Genomic DNA, 22,292 nt, shown 5'->3' with positions numbered 1-22,292 from the left:
TGCCAGCTCTGGACTTTTAAAAAAAAAAAAAAAAATCTAAAAATGTGTCTTTTTTCTTATCTTGCTAGGCCTATTGGAATGTTGTCCAATTGAACTGACAACAAACCAGAAATAATAATAATAAAACATTCCCATAATAGATGTTATTTCTTTAAAGTCTCTTAAAAAGTTCAGAACATGTCTTTTTCCCCTCTTCTTCCTCATCCCTACTGAAAGTCCCTAGGAGCTAATGCCAGGCAAGAATTTGCGGTAGCAGCTAAATGTAAAAACTATGTAATTTACATCCTGTGGCCCTATCAAATATAATTACAAACCATGTTCACAGTGCTGCAAATTACACAGCGCTTCACCAGTGTGGGGGATGGCATGTTGCCTATTGTGATAGATGATCCCACACCTAGAACTGACTGGCAGCTTTTATAAAATAGCAAGGCATTCCTTTTGTGTCTGGCTGATGAAGGACAGATGGTCTATTTCTCCTTCAAGGAGAATTCCCATCAGGCTTATGTGCATATGAATTATTTGTAGTAAAAGAGAAGGAATATGGTATTTATTGGCAAACTATAATGCACTGAGATGAAGTGAAATTTTTAACTATTTCTTGCATCAACAGTAGTACCGGCTGTTCAATATTTTTTCTTTGTTTGACAATGGAGATCATTTTCATTAGCTCTAAGGCACCCTTGTGCGTCTCTGGCAGTGTAAATTCATTTATATCTGCCTTTAAGGCCTCTCTGCCCTTCCAGAGCAGTTCAGCAGAGGCTGAGGATAAATGAGAATCAAAATGCTATTAAAGGAAAAAAAAACCAACCCCAAACCATAACACAAGTTAATACTCTTTAATGTTCATAATACTCTTTTTAACCTTCCTCCTCCTTAGAAGTTCACATGTGAATTGGAAGGTTATGGATGGCTCAAGGGGAATGACAGATTCCCTCTTACCCTTTCTTTTCTCCCTTAATGTACCCCATAGCTTATTTCTTCTTTGGTGAATATAGTTGAATCCTGTTCATCTAATCTTGTGGCTTAATTAAGATAATCTAACCACTTTGTGAAAACACAAGATGATTTATACAGCAGAATGACTTGGGCATTGTGGTCCTGAGCTGTTGGTATAAATGGGATGCTATTTTACCTTTGTCTTTTTAGAGTTTTTCAGAGCCCTTGCTCTTGGATCCACAGGTGCTTAATGGGTGTTCCCACTTTAATTTATAATAAAGTGATAATCATGATGATAAAATAAGAGGCCTGAGCTTTTAGTGGCTTTTTTCTTCAGTATGCTTTGCACAGCTTCACTAATTGCATTAGATGCAGGCCTGAATTATTGAAGGCTTCCGAAAAACCACATATTTTGGTCAAGGACAATTAGGAGGAGTTCCTGGAAACTGTTTGCACTGCTCGAGCTCAGCGATCCATTAGTTACTTTTATTTATACAGCACCAAATACATGCCAGGAAAATTAAAGAGATGATAAAGTTCTATGAGAATTTTTTTGCTATATTGTTTCTTACAAGGGAAGTAAAATCTGCTCTTTCCTCTTAGACTCCAGACCTGCCTCAGTTCACAAAGGATGGATGCACGCTGTAATCACAAAATACATAAAACGTAGGGCTTCATTTCCAAGAGAATCAGACAAGTCCATGGATGTCAAAATGAAACCTCTCTCTGCTCGGTTTTGAACGCTGACGGCGGTGTGCGCAGCTGACGACGTGCCTGCCTAGAAAGCTGGTTACCTGCTTGTGCAGGCGAGCGTTCAAAGGCGGCACCAGCGGGTGGTCTGCGTGCGTGATCCTACACGCAGTTAATTAGCGCTGCAGCTCAGCCACGGCCCGTGCTGCTTCTCCCCATCTATAAACGCTGCTCCGAACGTGGCCAGCAATGCAGAGCCTGAGCGGCCAGGGCGAGGGCTAGAGAGGATGCAGGGAAATTCAGTGCGAGTAAAAGAAACAAGGGGCTGATGAATGAGTGGGCAGGAGGGCAATAATTAATGGAAAATGCCCCAGGTGGGGGAGGGTGGGCTGCAGAATTAAATGGGAGGTGAAAAACACTGAAAATGGAGTGGAAGAGAGAAGATGCTGCCTGGAAGGGTCTTGTGAAAATCCCTGGGCAGCACAGGGGCTGGTGGCCATCGCAGAGCATCCGTGGGGCTTTGGGAGGATCACGCGCTGGGGGAGCCAGGTGCGAGCAAGGATTTGGGGGTTTTTTGTTAAAAAATACATCAGTGCTAGCAACAGCAGGCTGTCTGACTGTAACGAGCTTAATGAGTGTGGCACAAGGGATGTTTCAGGTAGAAGGAGAAATGTGGGATTTCTTGTGTGTGTAATTAGGACACTTGGCAGCTGGGTAAGCTTTAATTGCCATCCAAAGCTCCCGATCTTGCCAAAGAATGAAGAGAGTGAAGAGAGCTATTGATTTCCATCTGGGCAAACAATTTACTTCTTAGCGCTCATCAGCCTGATGTGTATCTTCATTCCCTGTCACTGCTGCGTGCAAGCTAAAGCTGCTTTCATCGGCAGATTTCAGGTGGGGGTTCAGTTGACTATGTGGCTAGAATTGCAAGGCGTTAATGGTAAAAACCGCCTCACCGTGCTGTCAGTGCACAATGTGCTGTTAGTTTTGGAAAATCTCCACATCTCTAGGTCCTTATATAAAGCGTCTCTTTGCTGTAGTGTCCAGTTGCCTCCCAAAAATAAAATGGGCACAGAGGGAGCCTTCTTCTCTCTGCTCAACAGGAGCAAGGCAATGTTTATTTTATATGATGCATGTTTGTTTATAAATGTGGTGTTACTGAGCAGAGAACTAGATCAAAGAAGTGGATTTTGCATTTCACTTTGAAGACACAGATGTCCATAGTCAACATGATCTCTTTTGGGAACGGCTTCCAAATTTTGTGGGCTAAATGCCACGTTTTTGCCCTGTCATTGACAGTTTCATTGTTCCGGGGGCACGTGGCTGGTGCAGGTCATGATCTTGAAACAGAGACACAATGAGAAAACTCACATGTAGATGCAAAAAGCAGCAATTTCATTAGAGAAAAAAATTAAGGGGTATTTTAGGGGGGGAAATGTTGAGAAGAGAGAAAAAGGAGGTAGAATTTTCTTTGCAAAGCTATCAAAAGAACAGACTTGCTGCAATTTGCAATATGCAAATAGCTTCATTAGGCACAAACAGATTTTTAGACAACTAATCAATCTAATGTTGTGCATGTAATAGAGATTGGTGTGCCTGTGCAGGGTAGACATGTGTGTACGGTTTTCTGAAATTAAAAAATAAAGGTTAGAATAATGAATTCCCTTCTGTGGAGGAATGGATAATTAGTAAAATGGAAATATCCAGCAGATGCAACTTCTGTACGAAATTCCATCATATAGTGCCCCAGGGCCATTGGACACTATACAGTAAAAATAATCAATAGTCAATGGTCAATAGTAAAAATTGTTAGATGTGCCCAATCCTAGCAAAATTATTTGTACACCAAATGGGAAGACAAACACATACAGGGCTGGTTTTCCTTTTGCTCATGTTTTGATCTGGAGTGACTCTACTAGAATGACTCTGCACTGACAGCAATGATAGGGTGGGATCAGCCTCCCGATATCTAAATATTGGGTAGGTGTGGTAAAGTTAAGTGATGGCTTATAAATTAAAATGAAAGCAGTACTTGACTAATGTCTAAAAGTAATATTGTCTAATAAGTGTTATATTTTAAAAGTGGCTTTTTCTGACTTACCAGGAAAGACATGCCTAACATGGATTAATATGATCATTGACTAGTCATATCTCAATTTTTTTGTTTGTCTTTGTGTAAGAAAGATTTAACTTCATGCAGTAGGAAAAAAAAAAATAATCCCAAATTCAAACAGACCGTCTTGGAAACACTGATTTATTTCCTGTTGATTTTAATAACTAATCCCATTAAAATAGCCTGTAGTGGAAAGCAAACCTTATATGTGGACAAGATAGTAGAGATAAAAAAGGCAAGTTTTAGATTCATACCTGCCAAATTTAAAATAGGAAAATGATGCATTTTCTGTTGGTTGGTTAGATCTTGAATTCTATCTTGTGCTATTAGAGTATTTTTAAATCATGATGTCACTGCTCCGTTACTTTTGTTTGTGTGTGTGTATATATATATATATCTCCCTTTCTAATCAAGAGATGACACTATACGCAGCAAAAGTCATCTGGTACCTCAGACAGCTGTTAAAATACAACAGTTATTGATATATCCCCTTTGTTATTCAGTGTTGGATTATAGTCTCATTTTATATGCAGAGCAGTTCTACTGTTTGTAACAAAATACTTCCCACGTGACACTGTCTTGTCATCCTCACTGTTTCTGGAGAGATTTTGAGAAATGACTCATGGTGTGGTGTGCCCTACTTAGGATACTTCAGATGTTGCTTTTTCTGAGGTGCTTCCCCAAGCCTTTGACTTTCGGGTCCTGAACGATGGATACCCATAAGTGGAAGTGCCTGAAACTATTAGTTATATTTAAAAATATGTCTTTCTCTTGTGAAAAATAAATAAAAGAATGCCTTTCCCTCTGTTATTAAAAAAGTTGTTTTAAATTACTTGTAACTGAAAAGAATAAATAAGTGTATAGGTCCATTCCTGCCATTAACACGTGTTAAAGTGAGAAGATAATTTTACTTTAGATCTATCTTGTAAAACTACAACCATAGTCATTAAATAATTATATTTAATCTAGACGCACAATAAAATTTCTTCCATCCCCACTTACTGTGCCCATTACCATATGGTATTTCTTCTCTGATCCCGAATGGAATAAGGATATGAGCATTTTGAGGCACTAGTCTATATGTATTTATAGCAGTAAGGAGTAGAACTGCCAAAATGCATGAAATACACTTTTCTGTTACTGCTTTCAGAGAAATCAATATGAGAGCGATCTGCGTTCAGTGCTGATTTTGTCTTTGCAGTTATATTGTGAAAGGCATAACTCGTCCTCTTCACTTGATTTCACAAACACATTTCAAACAGAACTGAATTTACGTGGTCAGCAAAGCTATCGGCAAACACACTCGCTATGTGAACTGCCTTCTCCTAGCAGTTTATTAAGACAGTATTCATTCCTTTCCAATAATGTGGCTGGCAATGTTTGTACGCCTACCTAAAATTAAAGCAGTTGGATTTCCAGAAAATATTAAGTTACAATCAACTGTAGAAGGATAAATATTTTGAAATATCAACAGATCAGACAGAAGTGTGAGCATTGGTGCAGAGCATCTGCAGCACATAGCAAATAGTAATTTACAGGTCATCGCAAGTCCTCGGGCTTTTGGGGTAGAAAGAAGAGTTGTAACCATCGGTTTCAAGACAACACAAGAAAAGGTGAATGAGATTTTTTACTGGTGTAACTAGGCATCGTTCCTTGCAGCTGAATACAGGATTGTGATTTCCATACAACCAAATGAGAGGAGCTGATTTTTGGTAGAATTCCTGCTAATCAAGTGAAAGGCCAGAAGAGTTTCTATTACATATAAAACGTTGCTGTTGTTTTTAACAGCAGAATTCAGTTTGATCTACCTTTTTGCTCTTTGTGTTCTGAATATGCTGAGGTGCAAATCTTCATTTTGGTTGTGTTGATCTGTGGGAGAGTTCAGATGGACCCTGTGAAACCTGAGTGCCAGGCTAACAGCAACTTCATGAAAGTCAACGAGGAGAACTGCAGAGATTCACAAATGGGTGGATCTGTACAAAATAAAGAAGTTGTGCTTTGAGACATTTGAACTGGACATTAGGAAAAGGTTTTGCACTACAAGTGTACATGATTCTAACACCAAATACAGAGAGATAGGCTCTGATCTTCTTACTGACATTCAGAAAATAGACCTTGAAGTCCCATAGATGCGTCAGCTCAGCATTCCCTCAGAGTCAAATGTTAGGTGGTATCAAGGGTACCTAGCTCCTGCTGGTTTATCTGCTGAAGCCCATGCCCTCTGTGCTGCCTCTGGTCCCCGCCGTGTGCAGTGGCACTACATGTCAGGGAAATTGTGGGGAGCAGGAGTTCTGTCCCTTTCTGAACTGCACCTTAACCACTCCATTTCTCCATTCTTTTTCAGCTGGTGAGTTAGAGGTATCAAGAAACCTCCTGGTTAAGTGATACGGAACAGCACAAGTTCAAATGGAACAAACTGATCACCTGTTGCCTCCCCAAGGCTTCCAACCAGTGTCACTCCCTCCGTGATACCTGTTTCCTATGGAAGCACCTACCTGTTGTTCCCCTATAGAGGGGCAAACAGCTATTGAACATTTGCCTTTGAAGAAGAAAACATCATTTCACATCTATTCTGTGATGAATTACAGCAAGAATTATTGCCACCAGCCTGGATACATTAATACTGAAGCTAATCTGTGTATCTTTTCATGTTTTATAGCCTCTTAACTCTGACACTTAGGACAGCATATTAATAAACTCAGTAAAAAAGCCTATTGGAAATCTTTTACTTTCTTAGCTTGCTTTGTGATGTATTAATCTGTCCGTCTCTAACACTAACCTTAGTACCAGGGAAGCTGGCAAAAGAACTGCTTGCCCTTTGCAGGCACACAAGGGAAACTGCAAAGTTGTTGACTCGTGTGCATACATATACATATATAGAGGGGTGTGTGTGTGTATATATATATCTCCATATTCTCTTTCTTGTGGATACAAAAGCTGATTCCACTTCAACAAGTTTCAGGTAAATATACAGTTTCATAGCTGCATTTGCAAGTTATTGACCAAGTCATAACCAAAAGTGCACCAAGCATTTACAAATCAAGGCAGAAGACACCTAAGTGATAAGAAAGGCTGGGAATTCATTCTCAGGCAGCTGGCTCCTGGAAGGAATGGGAAATGCAAACTAAGAAAATCAAGAAATGCTACAGCCAAATGTCATTGCATCTTACTGCTGAGCTTGCAAGGGCTTTTCAGGCAACGAGAGGGAAGGACAGCCTGCCACACCTGCGGGGTGCTGCCAACTGGTCAGCTGGCTCCACAGAAAAGGGAAATGGAGACTTGGGATAAACATTAAAAAGCAACTCAAGTTACATTGCAAAGGGCTTGAGTCCTTTAGAAAATATTAACCTGCATCAATCAGCGTTTTTAAGCTTTTGCTTTTTTAGGGAATAAAGGTATAGTTTTGGTGGAAGACTTGAAGGGGAGAAAAAAACCCAGCGCGTGCATTATTCCTCTCGAATCAGTGCAGCATAGTTTAGCAGCCATGATTTACCAAGGATTTTATCCCCCCCTTCCCTCAGGCAGCCTTTTAGTGCTGCCCACGGGGGCACCTGCAGCACCTCACAGCAGCTGGGTCTGGATTCATGAGACCCATTGAACAATAGCTGCGTAAATAGCTGCGTATGGCATGAGCCACCCCTCTGCCACTGCTGCAGCTGGTGCTTTCTCGCCAAGCTGATAAAATAGCATACTTTATTAAAAATGGTGTCTGATAGCGGGAAAAGTCTTATTGTCTGATTTGTCCCAGGGCAGCCACAACAAGAACAATTTACAAAGCACTTACCCTAGCCCTGTCTCCTCTCTCTCTCCTGGCTGACGTAGTATTTCTGGCATATTTCTGAGAAGTGTGTTCATCAGGGAAACAAATGGTGTCTTTCAATTCTTTTTTTATAAGAGAGATGTCAACTATTGTAATTCAGCATAAATTTTCACAGAGTACTAATCTCATTTTTAGTCATGGACATCTGAACCTTAGGTACCTAACTGATGCTTTTTTTCAAATTCAACAAGTGACTTTTCCCCTGCCAAGAAGTGGACGTAAGGCATGGTGAAGGTGAGGAGATAGAAGCACAGGATGTAAATGGCCAGTCCTGCAGTTCTCTCCCCAGTGATCTGTTTGCTCAGCTAAGTGCATCCAAAAGTTGCTCCTGGTAGGACTAGCGCAACCTATTGTAACAAAACACGTGGGAAGACTACAAATGTGAGGAATGCCCAGCGCCTCTGCGCGTTGTCCAGGCTCCTTGGTGCCATGTGTCATGGCAACAATGCTGCCAAAGCTGACTTTTAAAAAAATCACCCTTTGGCAGCTTTGTCTCCAAACAACTGCCTAGCCATCAGCTCGTGGGAATTCCTCCTTCTCCAGAGGATGCAAAATGCCAGCTGAGAAAACGCCCAGTTCATTATCCCATAGCAGACAAAACAAATATTGTGTGTCCCCTGAACCAGCTATATATAGAATTAATCTGACCCTGGTAAGACTCTGTGAGATAGCTTGGGTTCAAGTCAGGCAAAAAAGCATGATTAAAGTAACATTTTTCTCTTCTATGGCTGTGAGTAAGACCTGATCTTGTACCTTTAGTAAAAGAATGGCCCATTGATCGTAATGGGAGCTTTTCCTGCAGAGCAGTGTTTGCTTCTATTAATAATGGCATTTGGCTGGGCAGTAGTTGCACAGTTTTCTATTGAGCTGAAGGAATCACTTACACCTGTATTCCTTTTAAAAAGTGAAATTCAGTGTCTCCCCATCTTTCTAGAACAGATTCCCACCACCATAGTGGGACGTGCTGGTGACTGAATGGCTCAGCTGCCATCTTGTCCTGGTTTTTCACCATCTCGAGTTTCAAGTAGCATTTTATTAATAGCGTGAGAGATGTCCATTAAGGCTTTTGAGCCAGCAGTGGTGTTCCAGCATCTGCAAGTGATGGGAAGTGTGTTCAGACTTTGCAATCAGCCCGTGTGGTATGTGTTTGTATTCAGCAGTGATCCAGATTCTCCTTTGTCACGGTCACACAAACTGTCCAACAGCAGCGACCAGCTGTGACCTTCAGTCACCTAGTGGTGCACATAAAGGTTGCGCATTTCCTATGGGGGACGTTAGGCTCATCATTACGTAGCTGTTTTCACAAAAACAATAATTTTCAGTGTAAAAATGATAATAGAATCATAGGACTGGAAGGGACCTCTCCTCATCCATCCTTCTTCCCCAGCTCTGGCTTTCTGCTCCTGGCAGATATTTCTTTAACTCCTTCTTAAAAACACCTGATATAGAGGCTGCACATTCTTCCCAGGCAATCTTTTTATCTGCTCCTTATCATTAGAGTTTTCCGTATTTTTCCTTGCAATATATTAAGTCCATTGCTTGCCTTCTACCTCGTGGAAATTCCTCCCTTCATCTTTGTGGCAGCTTTTTACATAGCTGCAGACTGTCTCAAGTCACAGCTTTAAAAAAAATAAATCTTATCAATATGCTGCTAGTGATTTTGTCAAATGGATGAAATTTCACTCTGTGTATCAATGATTTTTCTGTCATAACTTTTAAGCCATATCTCCTGTTTCAGTATCTCTGCCTTTCTCCTGAAAGCGAATGCTCTATTCACATTTGCATCCTCGAGTACATTTTGCAAACCAATTTTCTTCTCACTGTCACTGCCAGCAGATGACTCTCTGTAGTGTCAATCACAAAACACCTGGATTTGCATCCATTTCTGTATGAAACATTTTCTCCTTTCTAAATACAGCTTTCTGTGATACCGCTTAAGCGGTCTGCAGTCCATCTTCTGTTGCAAGCGTAGTTTTCATCATTCTGCATGAATTCCGTAGTGTGACACAGCTTTTTTCTTTACTGGGGGGGCAGCTTTGCTCTGTTACATTAGTCTCTCCAGCAGGACAAAATCACAAGAAAATACTGGATACAGAGCAAGGTAGACAGTAAATACTATGTCAACGACTGTAGCTGACCCATTTTGTATTACTGCATATGATGAATTTTAACTTCACTCCCGCAAGACTGTGTGAACACATTCTATTATATAATGCTAATTTGTGAGTAAACTGATATTTTTGTTAATCTTATTATAAACATACACAATTTTGCTCTGGTTGCATCTGTTCCTAGATTGTTAATGTTGCCTTTCTGTTCAACATAAATAATAGAACAATCACAATCAGCAAACAGATCTTCATTTGTATTTAAACTGCACTGGTTTATACATTTATGGAAATACAGATGACTTTTTTTTTTACTGTACTCATTACTTCTGTAACCTTGTCTAAATAGCTAATGATTTGTCTCCCCAAAACACACTGTATTTGTAGCATACCACTATCTCATACCACTGCATCTCATAAGGCATCCTCCTTCCTCCAGCCTTGTCTCCCATAACGCAGAGAGGTATTGAGAAGCTGTCAGAAGTGATACCTGGCCAGCTCCCAGGCGCAGCCGGGGCCGCCTGAGGTCAGCCTGGGCCGGTGACAATGCCTCCGGGGCAAACCTCGCTGTCCTCACGTATCATGTGCATACGAGATGACTATGTGGCATCAGCTCATATCTCATATTCCTGTAATCTCAGTGAGATCTAAAAATTGCCATCGCTTATAGGTTCATAAGGTATTTATGGATATCAGAAAAATCGACTAGAACTTTCCAATCCGTTGGCTGCAAGAACAACTGTTTTCAATACCTTTTCAGATAGGAACCCTGGCAATTTTTTTAAATTACAGAAGGATAGTAGCACTTTTTCTTCTGGCTAAAAGTCAAGATAACAAAAAGCAAACCAAAGCGTGCCAATGGCCACATCCCAAATCTGTAATAAGTAAAAATAAGCTTTAACAACTGCGGATCACACGTTATACCAGAGATAGTATAATACCATTTGTAGCGTTTTCTCAAGAATTTGAAATGTCCTACATGATAGCAACTCAATTACCTGTCCATTTGGTTAAGGAGAATAATATTTGCACATTATTCAAATACTTGTTCAAATAACTGTGCCTATGCACGTTAAGTAAAGGCAGCCTTTACAGGATATTTGGGGAACATGTGGAAAAAGCAGATGAAAATCTAGTCAGCTGCCATTTTGGAAACACATTTTGATATTTCCTTCGTGCTATTCATTAACTGTATTCCCAAATGCTGAACACATGCCAATGTCCATGACAGCATGGCCAAGGCGGCTGCCCGGATTTTGTCTGAGCACCAAAGGGGGAATGCGGAGCTGTGTGCTGGTGGGGTCCCCACCATGACCAGAGGGACACTTGAAAGAGCCTTGCCAGTAAAAGCTGGAAGGAAAATTCATATTCCTCCTCTCTTCCCATCTGCTCTGGTGAGGACAGACCTCGGAGGGACCTGGGAGGGTGGCAGCAGGAGCAGTGTAACTGGGGGCTGGTACCATGGATGTCACCCATGGGGCGAGGTCTGGTCCAAAGCCTCATTCGCCTCCTGCCTGGAAGCCAGCAGTGTGCGCCGGGAGGGCTGGCCCTTGGCCGGGATAACCTCACCTCAGGATAAAACCTGGGGAACATGAAACAGGGGGAAGTAAGGGTTTCTTTTAGGGGAAAGGGTGGAAAATGCTCATTGTTTCAGTCCCTGAGGCAAAGGGGGAACAAAATGCTGGCGTCCCTTCTACGCCGCAGAGGTGGCAACTTTGAGAGCATACAGGAGCAGAGCAAGGTGGACGCAGCCAGTGAGCGGCCCTGTAGAAAGCCATAATGAGGGATTACAAAGTGGCTGGGTTTATTTCCTTTGGATTTGTATTTGGAACTGCCTCCGTCATGGGATATTCTTCCTTTGGCCACAGGGACAATCTGCCCAGCCTCTCGCTCCACTGCCTGGGGAGCAGCAGGCAGCCGCAAAGGGCACGCAGGCAGCCAGCCCGATACGGCCTCAAGCAGGAGGGGTAAGCAGCCTTCCACCCAGCTCACACCCAGCTTGAACGAGCATAGAAATGTGGGGAGATGCAGGTGTTTGCATTCTGTTAGCGTGGCTATGTTTATACATAGTTACGTGAAATTACTGTGTGAAACCACGCTGCCCCTCAAGCCACATTGTGGTAGCGGAGCCCCACGGCAGGCACGGGCAGCTCCAACGCCCTGCCCAGGCGAAAGCCTGGGGCAAGCGCCGGGGCCGCCCCACGGAGGGTCCAGGCCCCACTGCCTCTCCCCGGTCGGGCTGCTCTGCCCCTGAGGTGATCGCCCCGGCCCCGGGGCTCAGTGCGGCCGCTCAGGGCTGAGCGGGGGGTACCTCCACTCCCGCCCGCCGCACAGGTAAGCTGCGTTCTGCGGGGGGCGACCAATAGCGCGGCCCGGCCGCCGCCGCCAGCCAATGGGAGCGCGCTTGGCGGCGGCCCCATGGAAATGTGCCTGGTGGGGAGCCAATGGGGCGCGGCCGGGCCGCGGGCGGCGCTTTATCAGCTGCCAGGGCCGGCGGCGGCGGTCGCGGCCGCCTGTCCCTCCCTCTCTCCTCGGCGCCCCGCCGCGCAGTATGGCCGGGCTGGGCGGCGGCCCCACCGCCTTCGGGCGCTGCACGCACGCCGTGGTGCGGGCGCTGCCCGAGTCGCTGTGCCGGCAGGCGCTACGCAGCGCGCCGGGCCCCGAGGTAGACTTCGCCCGCGCGGAGCGGGAGCACCAGCTGTATGTGGGCGTGCTGCGGGGCAAGCTGGGGCTGCAGGTGCTGGAGCTGCCGGCCGATGAGAGCCTCCCCGACTGCGTCTTCGTGGAGGATGCGGCCGTGGTCTGTGAGGAGACGGCGCTCCTCACCCGCCCGGGCGCGCCCAGCCGCAGGAAGGAGGTACGGTAGGGGCCGGGCCAGGGCCGGGGGGAGCGGTGTCCCCGCCGTGCAGGTGGGCTCGGGGCGGCCGCGCCTTCGGGCGTGTCCTCGGGCCCGCCCCGGCGAGAGTGGTGTGAGGGGCGGCGGGGCAGCGCGGCAGCGGGGATCGCTCAGGGAGCAGCATCCTTCCTCAGTGGGACCGGCACGATGGGCCCCGGGCAGCGGATTTTGCCCGGCCACCGGCTGGCAGCGCCCGGTGCTGCGGAGCCTGGCTGCGCTGGGGGTTTATCGGAGAGCGGTGTTCCGCTCCTGAAAGCAAGCGGCCGGTGTGAACTATGACTCATCCTTTCTGGGGTGTGCGGGCTCCTGCTCCGTGCCAGCTTGCCCAGCTGGGTCCTGCGGGATGGATCAGTAGTTGGTTGTGCAGGTTTGTGTCCGTGCTGTGGCACTGCCCGGTCTAAACCCTGTTTTCATAACACACTCAACTTGAGCTCTGTTCCACGCAGTGTGTTACCAGTACCTATGGTAAGTGTACCTGCTGGCTAGTGCACAAGGGATGGGGTTTGTTTTGGTGTACTCAATGTTAGCCCAAATGTCCTTGAACCTGATGTTGCCTTCCTTGTGCAGCCACTGCAGGCACATGGATGTATGGGGGACACAGGCCATCTCGTTGGAGAGGGATGCACAGCCACAGCGAGCCTTACTTTAGGTATTCTTAGGACTTTTTTTAACATGCTTAGCCCATTCATAAAGTAGTTTATTAGGCAGTGCATGCATTGAAATGCCATCCAGTTATCTCCCTCTCAACAAGTTGTGAGTAGCAAATTAAACAAACGTTACCTTGCCTGAAGCTGCAAAACTACCACACTGGCAACCTGCCTTCCTGTAAGCATGTCTTAATGTAACCCTCTTCACATCTCTTCTATCTCCCATTGTCTCTGTGGTACCACAGCTCAGCTTGTGATCCACAAGCATGTACTGCTGTGGGATAGGGCTGGGCCACTAGCTGTAGTATACTAGTAGCTCCTCTTGGCCACTGATTGCAATGGATGAGTATGTCCACTTGCTATTTTTGATGTAGTGCCCTTTTAGCAATAACAAAGTTTAATTTTGTCCAACAGTGTAACAGTCTGAGATACTGCCCAAATTTTCTATATGGGCACTTCCTTGTGTGTACCCATGTGTACTTATTGTTTGAAGCACATCTGAATGCTCTTAAAGGTCACAGCATCAGACTAAAGTGTGTTTGCCACATGCTGCTCTCAGAAGCAGCTGTTTCTCAGCCAGAATCCAAGTGAGTTTTCACTGGTCCTTCCCATGACTCACTGGTATGTAGCTATGTGAATCCTATTGCTATTTGCAAAATTTCCCCTTTAAGAGAAATATCTCGGTTATTGAATTTGCACAAAGTGCAGTTCCCCAAAGGGGAATTGTGCAAATTCACAAGCATGTGTAGGGAATTGACTCTGGCTCAATAGGGTTTTTCCCATTTGGAGGTCTCAAATTGTGCCTGTGCACAGTCAATTACAAGAGACAAGATATGGGAGCAGAGCTGAATGTGAGAGTGGCTGTAACTATTTGCTGTGCCATTTGAGGTGCTGTAAGGAAATTAAAAAGCACAAAATGAGGAAGCAAAGGCTGTGGGATATTCTTTACTGTCTACAAAGAAGCAGGTTACTTTCTCCTCCCTTCACCATCTCTAGTTGTTCTGGCTCAGCAAAAGTAGTGGACAAAGACACATAACCCAAGCTTGCAGGAGTAATAGAGGAGAGTTAGTGATGTGTGAGGCAGAGAGGAGGGGTTTGCTGGACCCTTGAGCAAAGCAGTGTTGGATGCAAGTACCTGACAGCATTAGCCCTCTCCTGCGTTTAAAAACAGCAAATTAAGCACCAAATTAGTTGTATCTTGCCTATTATAAGTACTAGTCAGGTAAAGCAAAGCTTCTTTTCTTTTAACAAAAACTCACAAGATGTCACATTTACTTTTGTAATCCTAAATATGTTAAATTGTTTTAAACCATAATTAGATGTTATTTCCCAGCATTCATGAAAATTAAAAAGAATTGTGCTGTGGGGGATGCATATGTTAACAATTTATCATTGAATTACACAGTTTATTGTCAGTTTGAGAATAATACAAAACATATTCTGTTCCAGTGGGTTTTTTGCTTGACCCATGCCTGTTGGCCCTGAGACCAGGTTTCTTACTGATCAGCACTCCCTATTTTGCATGAAGTCATAGTTCAGAAGTGATTAGACGTAAAGCCTGAACATGGTGAACTTTTACTAGAAACAGCAGAACAGATTTACTTCTTTCCATGGGTGACTTGTCCAGGCAGAGTCATGAATCAAGAGGAGAGAAAAAGCTTTGAAGCATAATTTGAACCTTATTAGTTTTCTTGAATGATGGAGCAATCACTCCCATGAGTTTTCTGTGAAGTAAAAATGGAAAAATAATTGAACAAACATCCTCTTAAAATTATAACAATGCATGACACTGCAGTGTAGTGCTTGTCTGAACATGTAACTCTTAATTATTTACAACAATTCTTCCTCCTGGGAACATCATTACAGCAGTGCTTTGGAGGGAGGGGGAGAAGATGCTTGTTTCTGTGGGATGATGCCTGGCTGCTCCTGGTCCCTCTCCCCTCTGAGGCATCCCCTGGGGCAGCTTCCTCACCCTGGCAGTTGTGTTTAGCTAGTGAGTCTGCTTTGTTTGAGCTGTTAGTGACTGGGATGTAGTCTTGAAAACCATAAGATGGTCAAGGCTTTAGAAAGCAGAAATGTGTACATGACTACTTTGCTGAGAGTTCTGTGTGCCCTGACGGAGGGCTTGGCATGTGTCTTGGGCATCCTGGCAAATGTCTATGATAACCTCACTTTTGTAAAGAGCCCCCCAAGAAGCAGCAATGTTTCTTGTAGCTCCCTGAGAGGGTGTTTCCTATTGTGGCCAGAGCTTCTCTGCTCTTGCTGCCTTCAGCCCTTGTTCTGGAGGTACCAGTTGCAGGTGCTCAGGCAGCTGAACCTCCTGTTCATCCTGGTGGTGGCTGTCAGCAGCCTCCCAAGGTCTTTTGAGGTTTATATTCAGTTTCTGATTTCCTCATTGAGGTAGTTCCTGGAAGCTGGTGGCAAGTGAAGTTGCTGTGGGGTCTGTCCTAGCATCTGCCCTGTTAAATGTTTCTATTGGTGACCTCAAGGAGATGGGGGCATCTGTATTGAGCTGTGAAGGTGCCCAAACTGGAGTGAGGGTGGCAAGAGTGAGAGGCAATACCCATGAGGTCCAGGCTGCTGTTTAGAGGGACCTTGCCAGGCTGAAGGAAGGGTCTGACCCAAGGGGACCTTATAGAGTTGAACATGGACAAATACAAAGTCCTGCCCCAGGGAAGGAAGGATCCCTCGGTGGGACTGAGTGGGTGGGGGACAACTCTGCAGAAAAACCCCTGGGGGGGTCTAGTGTGCAGCACAGTGGCCATCAGCCAGCAGTGTGTCCCTGTGGTAAAGGCCAATAGATCCTAGGCTGTGTTAACAAGAGCAGAACCAGCAGACTGAGGGAAGCGATTACCTTTTCTACTTGGCACTTGCAGACTATATCTTACCAGGAACATGGAGCCAGGCTATTCAGTTGTGTGGCAGGAGGGCAAGGGACAACAGACCTAGATTGAAACATGAGGTTTTAATGGGGTCTAAGGAGAAGGCTTTTCTGTGGGGACAGCCAAGCAGTGGAACAAGGGCCTGGAGAAGCTGTGCAGTTGTCGTCCTTGGAGGCTTTCAAGACCCAGCTGGATAAAGTCCTGAGTAACCTGGTCTATTCTCATAGCCTGCCTTGTCTTGAGTGGGAGGTTGGCCTAGAAATCTCCTGAGGTCCCTTCCAACCTGGATTATTCTGTGAGCATGAAAGCAGTTATATGTTAGATACATGGAGTCAGGCATTTGTTGGTTGAACTGCTGTGAAATCTTTACTGTTGAGACAGCAGACAGTCATTAAATCTAGGTTGCTCCTGGTCTGATGGATCCCCTGCTGGAAAATCAGAAGGATGAAGCCCTGTGAAACAAGTTTCTTCATGCTGCCTCTGAAAGACTGTACTCCTACCTCAGCTGGCTTGGTCAACCTGGTACAAAAGTGAACCCAGGCTGTTGTAGTGCCTGGGTTCACTCATGCAGTCAACTGAGGGAAAGAAGGTGGCTGCAGCCTATGTCAAGCACCAGTTTCTCAAAGTGCAATCTCTGCTTTTTTTATGTAATGTAAGTGCAAACCCATAAATATTTTAGCAGTACAGTTGGTGTACGCTTGGCTTAACCCAGTTAATGTAAAGCCCAATTCTTGAGCATGGACTCCTGACCTGAGCCTCCCTGTAAGGCAGGACTCAGCCAGACTTGTCTTGCTGATCTCTTAACTGTTTAAGAGGCTTCTGTACAGAGCGGGCAGGAGCAGTGGAGGAAGGGATGAGGAGAAACAGGGTTGTAGGGTACCACTTCTGCAAAGAATTAGAGAGAGGGCTTGTGTCCAGGAAACCTGCCAAGAGGCATGTGGTAGGTCAGGCTCTGAAGCCTGATCAGACCAGTAGAAGTTGAAGAGCAGAGGGGGCTGCCAAGGTGCATCCCAAAGACAACAGCCTGGTTAAATACACAGCTGGAGCAGTGCTGTTTCAGGTGTATTGTGCCTCCTGCTAAACTGTCTGCCAGATGCATGAACTGAGCAGCACTGTCTCCTCCCCTGTTTCATGCTGCTGAAAATCCATAATGCAATATTTAAGAACTGATGCAGCATGTTCTTTCACTGACTAGACTCCTTATTAAGAAGGCTTGTTATCAATTACTGTAGCACTGTATGCAGCAGGCAAATTTCTGCAGTAGTTTGTAATAGCTTTGATTGAGCTTTCAGGCTTTATAGATACTATTGCTTACACCTCCAGCACCATTGGATTCTTTGCTGATTGTCTGTCTGAAACAAAATAAAATCTGGGGTTATGTCTGTTCTTGCTCCAAGTTATTGTAGGGAGAAAGAGTTGAATTAAACTTGGTCATGTTCAGCCAGTACTGGGGAAGAGCCTGGTATTGTTGTAGTAAAGTAGAAAAATTAGTCATGCATTTAATGGTTTGTTTGCAAAAGTTGGACTTATTTCAAGGCATTATGTTTCTGTGTTATCAACTTCTGAACTTATTTAAAATTCATAGTTTCTGGGGAATTTTGGATTTGGCAGAAAGGTAAAGGCTTTTGAAGTAAGCCAGAGGTAGATTGCTAATGTGGATAAGCTGGTGTTTTGTTTAGCTGTGTGCAGTCACCAGTGTGCTTGATGTTCAAGTTGAGTAACTCCAATGGAAATGCTGTGATTGCTGATCAGATTGCCAGTTCCAGCACCTTTTGTTCCAGCAGTATGTTCTCAATTGTTTATTCCTCTAGTATAAACTCTTCACGTCACCTTCTGAACACAACAGGGTTATTGCTGAGAGGAGCCCTCATCAGCACATTGCTCTTGCTGCCTAAGTTGTCTTAATGTGCTTGGGATAGCACAAAACAGCATTTCCACCATTTCTATGCTTATGCAGACAGATGGAAGCCCAAAATTTCACCCATGGTGACCTGGCCTCTTCTCAGCTGGTGTGCTGGGAAAGCTTCAGGAGCTGCTGCAGAAGAGATCACTGCGGCTCCTTCCTTTAAGAGGAAACTTCCACCCAAGAGTTTTGTTATTCCTAACTCCCTCAAGACCCACTTGGGGACAACTTCTGGGGCTGTATTCCTGTGGTGTGGGAGGATAGCAGCCTGTTCCAGGGCTCGCTAAAAGGGGAGCCATGGGAGCAATCCCCTCTCTGAGAGGAGAGATGTAATTTTTTTAGATTTCAGTAAAGCTTTTGATACTGTCTCTCACAGTATCCTTCTGGACAAAATGTCCAGCATACAGTTTGACAAAAACATAGTGCAATGGGTGAGCAACTAGCTGACGGATCAGGCCTAAAGAGTTATGGTAAACAGTGTTATATCAGGCTGGTGGCCAGTCACTACTGGGGTTCCCCAGGGCTCAATTTTAGGGCCAGTTCTTTTTAATGTTTTCACAAATGACTCGGATGTAGCACTAGAAGGTGTTGTGAGCAAGTTTGCAGATTACACCAAATTGGGAGGAGCTGTTGATTCTGTCAAGGGTGGAGAGGCCTTGCAGAGAGATCTGGATAGATTGGAGAACTGGGCAATCACCAACCGCATGAGGTTTAACGAAGGCAAGTACTGGATTCTGTACCTGGGAAGGGCCAACCCTGGCTATACATACAGACTGGGCGATGAGACACTGGAGACCAGCCGTGCTGAAAGGGACTTGGGGGTCTTGGTCAACAGTAAGTTGAACATGAGTCAGCAGTGTGGCCAGGCTGCCAGGAAGGCCAACCATATCCTGGGGTGCATCAAGCAGGGCATTGCTAGCTGGTCTAGGGAAGTGATTGTCCCACTCTACACCGTGCTGGTGTGGCCTCACCTTGAGTACTGCCTGCAGTTTTGGGTGCCACAGTACCAGAAGGACATGAAACTGTTGGAGAGTGTCGGAAGGAGGGCAACAAAGATGGTGAACAGAATGAAGCTGCAACAGGGGAGGTTTAGGTTGGATATCAGGAAAAGGCTCTTCACTGAGAGGGTGGTTGGGCACTGGAACAGGCTCCCCAGGGAAGTGGTCACAGCACTGAGCTTGACGGAGTTCAAGAAGTGCCTGCATAATGCTCTGTCATCTGTTCTGATTCAGCTGGTCCTGTGTGGGGCCAGGAGTTGGATTTGATGATCCTTGTGGGTCCCTTCCAACTCAGGATATTCCATGATTCTGTGATAGGCAATCCTTCAGCAGTGAGGACAAGGGATGAGCAGCAAAGGAGTATGTCAAAGCCCATCCTCTCAACAAGCATTGAAGAAGTCTCCTAATTGCCTTTTGAGCATCTTTTGGGTACCTCTTCCCAAAACTGCTTCCTGGGTGGCAGGGCTTTGTCCACAGCAGTGCTTCTGCAGAGCTTCCAGCTCTGCTGGGCCAGGTAACCTACTCTTCAGTGCTGAGCACCCTCAGCTGCCACCCTCTTCCCACCCTGTACAGCTTCTGCAGGGATGCACATCCATATGCGAACTAGAGCTTGCATCCTGTGCTGTAGTCCCAGCTGCAGCTTACTGTTTGCAGGAATGATTCTCAGACCAGTTGGTGGAGGCTTCTGAGAAAATAGAAGGCAAAAAGTTTAGTAACTTATGTCTCTATTGCATAGACTCAGGTAGTACTACATAGCTACTGCTAAATGCTAGGTATTTCCTCCACTCCCTCTGTAGACCTGGACAGCTCTGTAGGATACTGGTGTGTATTGCAAAGTAAGAGAAGCTAGGCTCAGGAGAAACAGATTGGCTCTGCTAGCTCCTGAGCTTAATTAGGTTATGGGGACTTTATTTTACAGCGTATGCTAGTACAAAAGAACTTGTATTTGCTGACTAATCACTTAAACCAGCATTTCTCTGCACAACTGGCAAAGATCTGTCTCCGTTCCATGGAGGATTAGCACTTGCTGATCACTAGAGAGGCAAGAGATAAAACATTTTATTACCAATTTAAATAATTCATAGTTCTTTAAACTGTTATAACAAACCATGGAGGTCTTGTACATTTGCACTGACCTCTTTGCATGTCCTTATTGTGCTTTACCCTTGAAGGCTAACTTTGGTGTTCTGCCTAGAAAGCACAGAGGTTACCACTGTGTCATTGCTTAGTGCTTAAAATGGCAGGTGAGTAAACATGGGAAAAAGCTTTATGTGAAGGTTGACAAGTTAGGAGTGGCACTAGGTACCTTTCCACCCTCTTGTGAGACTGTTTTCTTGAATACCTTTCCCATTCTACACTGAGCCATGTGTGTGCTCCTTTAGCCTATCCTTTTCACCATCTTTTTAGTCTAACCTCAAAATTAGAGTGAAAATGTGCAAGATATTGTCAGTGTGTTTTCAGTATAACTGAAAGCAAGTTGAAAAGTACCAACTGACTTCAGAGAGGATGTATACCTGAGTCTTAATGTGGGTTTTGGCTGTCTTTTTACAGAGCATATAAGTTGCAGAACCAAATGTAATGATCTTCCACAAAGTATATGTCATGTGGAAGCTTTCTCCAGGACCAAATGGGTGAGGCCCATCATGGGGTACAGGAGGCAACTCTTGTCAGAATCTGCATCAATGCTTTCTTTAATATATTTCATTAGCTTTCATTTTCAGTGTTTTGGTATTAGCATATAAATTAACTGAAAAGCACCCAGTAGAGGAGAAAAGCTTCTTAAACAGTGCTTAAGTTTGCTCTTAAACAGTGTTGAGAAGTTTAAAAAACAATCCTTTGGACAGTATTGGGTAGACCTGTATCAGGAGCTTACGTAATGGTAGTGTCAGTAGACATGAGAAGGGATGCTTTAGCCTCCTAAAGCAGACTATTTCCAAACCAGTTTGATTTGTTTCTGTAACTCTGCCCTTACATCTGCTTTGCTGTTTGAGTATTATCTCATGGTTTGGGTTGGTGGTTCTTTGGTCTTAAAGTTCATTGCTGGTGTAGCTCTGACCCCACATTAATAGGGCTGGCACTCTGGGTGAATTTGCTATGCCAAGAACTGTATTTTTTCATTTTCAATTTTGCTTCTGTGATCACATATTTAATGAAAATGTTAGGAAGTAGCTTCTAGTCAGATCAATATAAGTGGACTGTATTCATTGTAATTGGTTTCTATCTATAGAACTGTAAAACAATCTTTAAGGACAGTCTAGGAGCAACTTGGGTTTCATGCTTTTCTAGCAGAAGCAATATTTAAACCTTGTTAAATTGTGATGTCAAGTTTCTCAGGAATATCCAAGTTCTTGATCAGAAGATTAAAAAAAAAAGGCAGAACCCAAATTAAATGCCTGGGGTTTTTAATCTCCTGTGGACACTGATTATTATTGTGCAAGCCTGATGTCAGCTTTTGTACCTTGTTAATCACTATTCCTTCAGCTGTGATAAATAGCCCTTGGTGAGCTGATGGTTCAGTGCAAATGCCAAGTGGTTAAAGGTTCCAAATAACTGTAAGAACTTCCTCAAAGTGAAAAGAGCCTTTTCTGCTCCTCTGACTTATACATATGCTTTGGAGCTACCCTGTTCCTTCCCCAAGAGATTTCTGCCCAGACTTTCAGATAGAACCTATGTCCCTACCTTGCTTAAAAGCAGTGTAAAAACTAGTTTACTACAGTCACTGCTTGAACTTTGATTTTTGAGATTCAAAGGTGAGTTCATAACATACCCACTGTAGTTTGCCTGATAGTTGTTTGGATTTTTAATCCTATGTTCCCTATGAGCCTGCAGCACCCCACTCTCCCTGCAGAAGAGAGGGTTGGTATGCAGACTGCAGTGCTGTCTTGCTTGTTATGGGATCTGACAGCATCTTGTGAGTGGCAGAGCAAAGTGTGTGACGCAGAAGAGCTGTGTGCTCTGCTTGTGCCTGTTGGACTCTGAGATGCTCCAAAATGGAAAGCAAAGACCCCAGCTGAGACTTCCTGTGCTGTACCAAGGGCACAAGAGCAGCTGCTCCCAGCACTGTGCCTGGACACACACACACAGAAGCAGCATATATCTTCATTTTCCCTCTGCTGCCTCCCACATGCTTTCACTTGCAAACTTACGTCCAGTCCCATGTCTCTCCACCTGGGCCCCTCTTGCCCTCCATGTCTCCAAACTGGCCTCCCATAGCCCCTGTGTACTGGTCCCTGAGCCAGGATCCTGATGTGTGCTCCTCTGCAGAGCACGGGCTGTAGCACTCTGGGGCTGTACCG

The 22,292-nt window shown here is 44.7% G+C and overlaps 1 protein-coding gene and 1 long non-coding RNA gene across 6 annotated transcripts in view; both read left to right on the top strand.

Moving 5' to 3' along the window:
- LOC142602754 (uncharacterized) overlaps positions 1–9,987 on the top strand; it is a 36,126-nt gene extending 26,139 nt beyond the window's left edge. For 2 of the 3 annotated variants that reach the window (XR_012836529.1, XR_012836527.1), the window contains one exon: positions 1,543–4,624. This is a non-coding gene — a long non-coding RNA (uncharacterized LOC142602754). Of the gene's footprint in view, positions 1–1,542; positions 4,625–6,086 lie in introns of those variants that run through there. The other variant, XR_012836528.1, reaches the window with a different exon arrangement.
- Positions 9,988–12,131: 2,144 nt separating this feature from the next.
- DDAH1 (dimethylarginine dimethylaminohydrolase 1) overlaps positions 12,132–22,292 on the top strand; it is a 74,230-nt gene continuing 64,069 nt past the window's right edge. For 2 of the 3 annotated variants that reach the window (XM_075759840.1, XM_075759841.1), the window contains exon 1: positions 12,152–12,527. In XM_075759840.1, coding sequence (XP_075615955.1) covers positions 12,222–12,527 — 306 coding nt within the window. In that variant the 5' untranslated portion in view covers positions 12,152–12,221. Of the gene's footprint in view, positions 12,528–22,292 lie in introns of all 3 variants that reach the window. The other variant, XM_075759839.1, reaches the window with a different exon arrangement.

This window comes from Balearica regulorum, chromosome 8 (assembly GCF_011004875.1).
Source record: "Balearica regulorum gibbericeps isolate bBalReg1 chromosome 8, bBalReg1.pri, whole genome shotgun sequence".
NCBI lineage: Eukaryota > Metazoa > Chordata > Aves > Gruiformes > Gruidae > Balearica > Balearica regulorum.
The sequence above is the reverse complement of the archived record's forward strand: the minus strand, read 5'-3'. Positions and strand labels throughout refer to the sequence as shown.